Source organism: Chenopodium album, chromosome 4 (assembly GCF_948465745.1).
Source record: "Chenopodium album chromosome 4, dcCheAlbu1.1, whole genome shotgun sequence".
Lineage (NCBI taxonomy): Eukaryota > Viridiplantae > Streptophyta > Magnoliopsida > Caryophyllales > Amaranthaceae > Chenopodium > Chenopodium album.
In genome coordinates, this window is record NC_137837.1 from 17,859,450 (window position 1) to 17,863,531 (window position 4,082).

Sequence of the window (4,082 nt, forward strand, 5' to 3'; positions counted from 1 at the left end):
ATGATAATACTAGAGTGACTTGGACTTATCTGATTCATTCTAAAACACAAGTGTTGTCTGTTCTTACTAGTTTCTTTAAGTATGTTACTACTCAATTTGGGAAACATATTAAGGTGATTAGGAGTGACAATGGCATTATTCAAGATTCTTGTGCTATTTTCTTTGCTAGTAGAGGTGTTGTGCATCAAATAAGTATTCCTGGTAATCCTGAGCAAAATGGGAGAGTGGAGAGGAAACATAGGCATTTACTTGAGACTGCCAGAACCCTCAGTTACCATACAAATATTAGGGTGATTTTTTGCTCAGTGCAACCTATTTGATTAATCAACTTCCTAATTTTGTTTTGAAATGGAAGAGTCCTTATGAGATGTTGATGAAAACAGATCCTAATTATGATCATTTGAAGGTTTTGGGTTGTCTTGCTTATCCTAACATGAAGACTGCAGACAAATTTGCTCCAAGATCTACTAGGTGTGTTTTTATTGGGTATCCTTTTGGACAAAAGGGGTATAAATTCTATGATTTGAGTACTCATAAGGTGATATTGAGTAGAGATGCTTATTTTGTTGAGGATTCATTTCCTTTTAAGAGCTTTTAGCTTATGTTCCTAATACTTCTCTCAGTCCAGTAGATCTTGTTAATCCTGCTTTGGATTGTTCTTTTCCTACAACCATTCCTACATATCTTGTTTCTTCTTCTTCTTCTTTCACACCTTCTTCTTCTCATTCAGAAACTGAATTCCCCAATAATCATAATTCTGATGATTCTTTTTCTTCACCAATATTATCTTCACTAGTAGAAAAATTGCATTTGGCACCCCCCATATGGCACCGGTTCAGACCAAACCGGTGCCAAAAACCGGCCCAAAATTGGGCGGGATTTTAAACAAAGGGAAAAGGCACCGGTTCAATTCAAACCGGTGCCAAAAATGTAAAAGGCACCGGTTTGAACCGGTGCCAAATGAACCGGTGCCTCATTTGAAAAAAAAAACCGCGTCTTCTTTCTTCCTTATTCTTCCTTCTCTTTCTCTTTCTTTTCATTGTCGCTGTTCACAATTATCTTCTTCACTGTTCCATTCTCTAAACCCCTCACCTCACCTACGAAACCCCTCACCTCACCGCCGCAACAGTCGCCGGCCACCATCACCGCCGCCACCCCTGGCCTTCTCTTTCTCCCCTGCCATTCTCTTCTCCACTGTTCCATTCTCTGAATTCTTGCTGAAGGTTGCTTGGTAGCTCGGTACCGTTGATATTAACAATAGTAAAGCCGGTAATTTCTGGATCTGAATCTATGAACATTACAGTCTCGCTTTGAATTGCTAATCCCTGTGCTGATTTTGGTAGTAATTTGTTTGATTATTGATTTTTGTTAGATTTAGGGTTTCAGATTTCAAATCTAGTTGTTATTTCTTTTGAATTGCTGTTATGTGTGCTGTTTTGGTTGTAATTCGTTTGATTATCGGCGTATGTTAAATCTTATTCTGTTTCTGATGCTGTTGCAACTTATTACTTGTATATGACATATGTTCATCCTTTCATATTTTCCCTTGCTACTATTATACCCATGCCTCCAGACGAGGTTTTGCGGAAAGGAAGTGGAACTCTTTGTGAGATGCTATTGATGGTCCAGGTAAATTATTTAGGCAATTTTTTGGTAATGTGTGTGGATTGGATTTTGTACTTTGACAATTATCTTACAGTTTTTGTGATTACGCAGGCATTCAGTGCAAATGTTATCTGTCCTAACAAACACCAGTCTGAGCCAGAAAAATTCTACAACAATAAACTCTTGGAGAGCGAGACTTACATTGGTGGTCATGTGGAGTGCCTCGAGAGTGGTGTTTTTAGATCCGATCTTCCAACTAGTTTCAAAGTCGACCCATCTGCGTATCAGGTTAGTCAGATGCTCAACGTGTGTTGTACAGAAGCTAGACCTTTTCATAATCCTTTTAGTAGATTAAGAATGGTGATTCTCATTAACTTATATATTTATTTCATCTCGTTAACTGATTCTGATCACTTGCATCTTCAGCAACTAATTGACAACCTTGATCGTGATCTGCAATATGCTATTAAAGTGGAGGGGAAGATGGACTTGGATTCTGTTGCAAATTACGATGAAGTGAAGGGTGCAATTAAGGAAAAGGTGCTTTTTTTTTTTTTTTTTGGTATCAGTGATGCTTGATGAATATCATTGCATCTTCTATCCTTCATTGCTCTGTAATGTTTATTATCATAATATAATAATCTTGGATCCCTAATGTTTACATATGACGGGTGATTGTTGTCAATTCACTTTGAAGTTTCAGTACCGGCTTATCTTTTGTGCTTGTTATTTCCACTATCATATGCTGTTGGCTTCCCTATGAAACAATAGTTTTAGATTTCATTATGCAGTCATTCTTACTTCTCTCTGGTTTGCAGCTTTCTTGCTTACGAGATGAACCTGTACGCGAAGAATCCCCCTTGATATATCATTTGGATGTTGCTGCTATGTACCCTAATATTATTCTGACAAACAGGCTTCAGGTGGGTTGTTTATTGGCTGCCCTTCTCTAGTTATATTAATGACCTTTGGAATTATCTCTATTCTATAAGGGAGCCCCTGAGTCGTGTAAATAATCGGAAGTTCCCTTGTTATTCTCTTAAATAAAAAACAGGTAGATTTGGGATAGAAAAGAATCTAAGAAAAGATTGGTTCTATAAATAACTACTTCGTAGTATATAGCTTAGGATATTGATGGAATGATATATTTTCATACATATAGGCATATAGCTTACCCATATAAATTTTTCTAAAAGGAGTTGGATTGAATTTATACGTATGCCATGTACATTTTTTATTTGCCACTAATAAGCTTATTCATTTATTTTATGAATGTGATATATTATTAATACTTATGGAATTGATACATTGCATGCATGTAGGACTAATGATATTAAAGTAGGGCTTGCTAGGCTATGAATGTTTTTCAATCCGCTGTGGGCTACAAGGGTGAGTGACAACTGATAAGAAATCATCTAGTGAAAACCCATGCAAAAGGCTATAATTATGTGACTATTTTGGAGTCTTGGACTTGGCTATTGCTATATGGAAGCCTCCTTTGGTCTTTCAATGTCAAATAGACCATAGATATTGGGTAACAGTATATCCTAAATCAATTAGTCAATTGCCCATGAGGAAGTTCATAAGTCCAGCACTTTTGCTTGTCAGATGGATTCTCAGGACACATGTCTAGTTGGTTTCAATGTCTAAAACTCTAAATGCTATGTTTTATCATGGAATTCTTGCTCTGTTTCAGGTAGTACAGTTTCTTTCTTGTTTCCGAAGTGCTACTTTCTTCTATTATATGTGTAAGTATTCAGATTCCTATGATTAGGTGATTTGTGGAGAAGTTTAGTTTCAGAAAGCAAGAATATTTTCAATTTAAGGCTGTCAAGATAATATTGGTTTCAGTTCTTGGGGAAATTGTAGTGGGATTTGCTTTCTGGCTTGGTGATACTATATAGTTCTCCGTGATATTATCCTGTTAGTAGATCGCATGCTGTATGTTGTTGCTTCTGTATCCTACTTGAGAATCACAGCCTTCAAAATTTATACGGTGTATTAATCCTTTCATGTATACTTGTGTAGGTTCTTGACTGTTTCTGAATGGAAGTAAAAATTTCCAATGAAACTGTTTGTAGGCCATGTTGGTAGAGACTAGAATGTGCAGGTTTCAGACTCTGTTCATTATCCAATGTCCCTGAATATTTTGCCATATTTTAGCTTGTAATTTTTGTTAATGATCTCAAGTGCTGCAATCTTGAATTCCGCGCAAAATTTCTAAAGTTGGATGCTGTTTAATATTCTTTTCATTACTCAGCAGGTTCTAGAGGAAGCAATGTATCTATTTAAAAATAACAGCTGCCAGGAGTCCCTGGACACTGATGCCCACCATGTAGTACAAGGCTGTAATAGCCCTTTGTCAGTCTTGGTGATGGAGATGATACAATCGATGCCAACAATCCCTTATAAGATTCCCCTGTGTATTGCTAACTACATTAAGAGCCACGTAGTATATATATACGTACTTACTATTA

The 4,082-nt window shown here is 36.7% G+C and overlaps 1 protein-coding gene across 1 annotated transcript; it reads left to right on the plus strand.

Annotated features, from left to right (window-relative positions):
• Positions 1-1,533: 1,533 nt before the first annotated feature.
• On the plus strand, positions 1,534-2,633 carry LOC145626785 (DNA polymerase epsilon catalytic subunit A-like). The gene is made up of 4 exons (XM_081679262.1): positions 1,534-1,629; positions 1,717-1,893; positions 2,032-2,145; positions 2,424-2,633. The coding sequence occupies exons 1-4, from the start codon at positions 1,564-1,566 to the stop codon at positions 2,556-2,558; spliced, it is 492 nt and encodes a 163-aa protein (XP_081535388.1). The 5' UTR covers positions 1,534-1,563; the 3' UTR covers positions 2,559-2,633.
• Positions 2,634-4,082: the final 1,449 nt, after the last annotated feature.

What these genes read in the sequence shown, in the direction of transcription:
- LOC145626785 (XM_081679262.1), top strand. Translation starts at nt 1,564, where the DNA reads ATGCCTCCAGACGAGGTTTTGCGGAAAGGAAGTGGAACTCTTTGTGAG. An exon ending in TCGACCCATCTGCGTATCAG is followed by an intron (nt 1,894 to 2,031) that starts GTTAGTCAGATG and finishes TTGCATCTTCAG; the next exon opens with CAACTAATTGACAACCTTGA. An exon ending in AGGGTGCAATTAAGGAAAAG is followed by an intron (nt 2,146 to 2,423) that starts GTGCTTTTTTTT and finishes TCTGGTTTGCAG; the next exon opens with CTTTCTTGCTTACGAGATGA.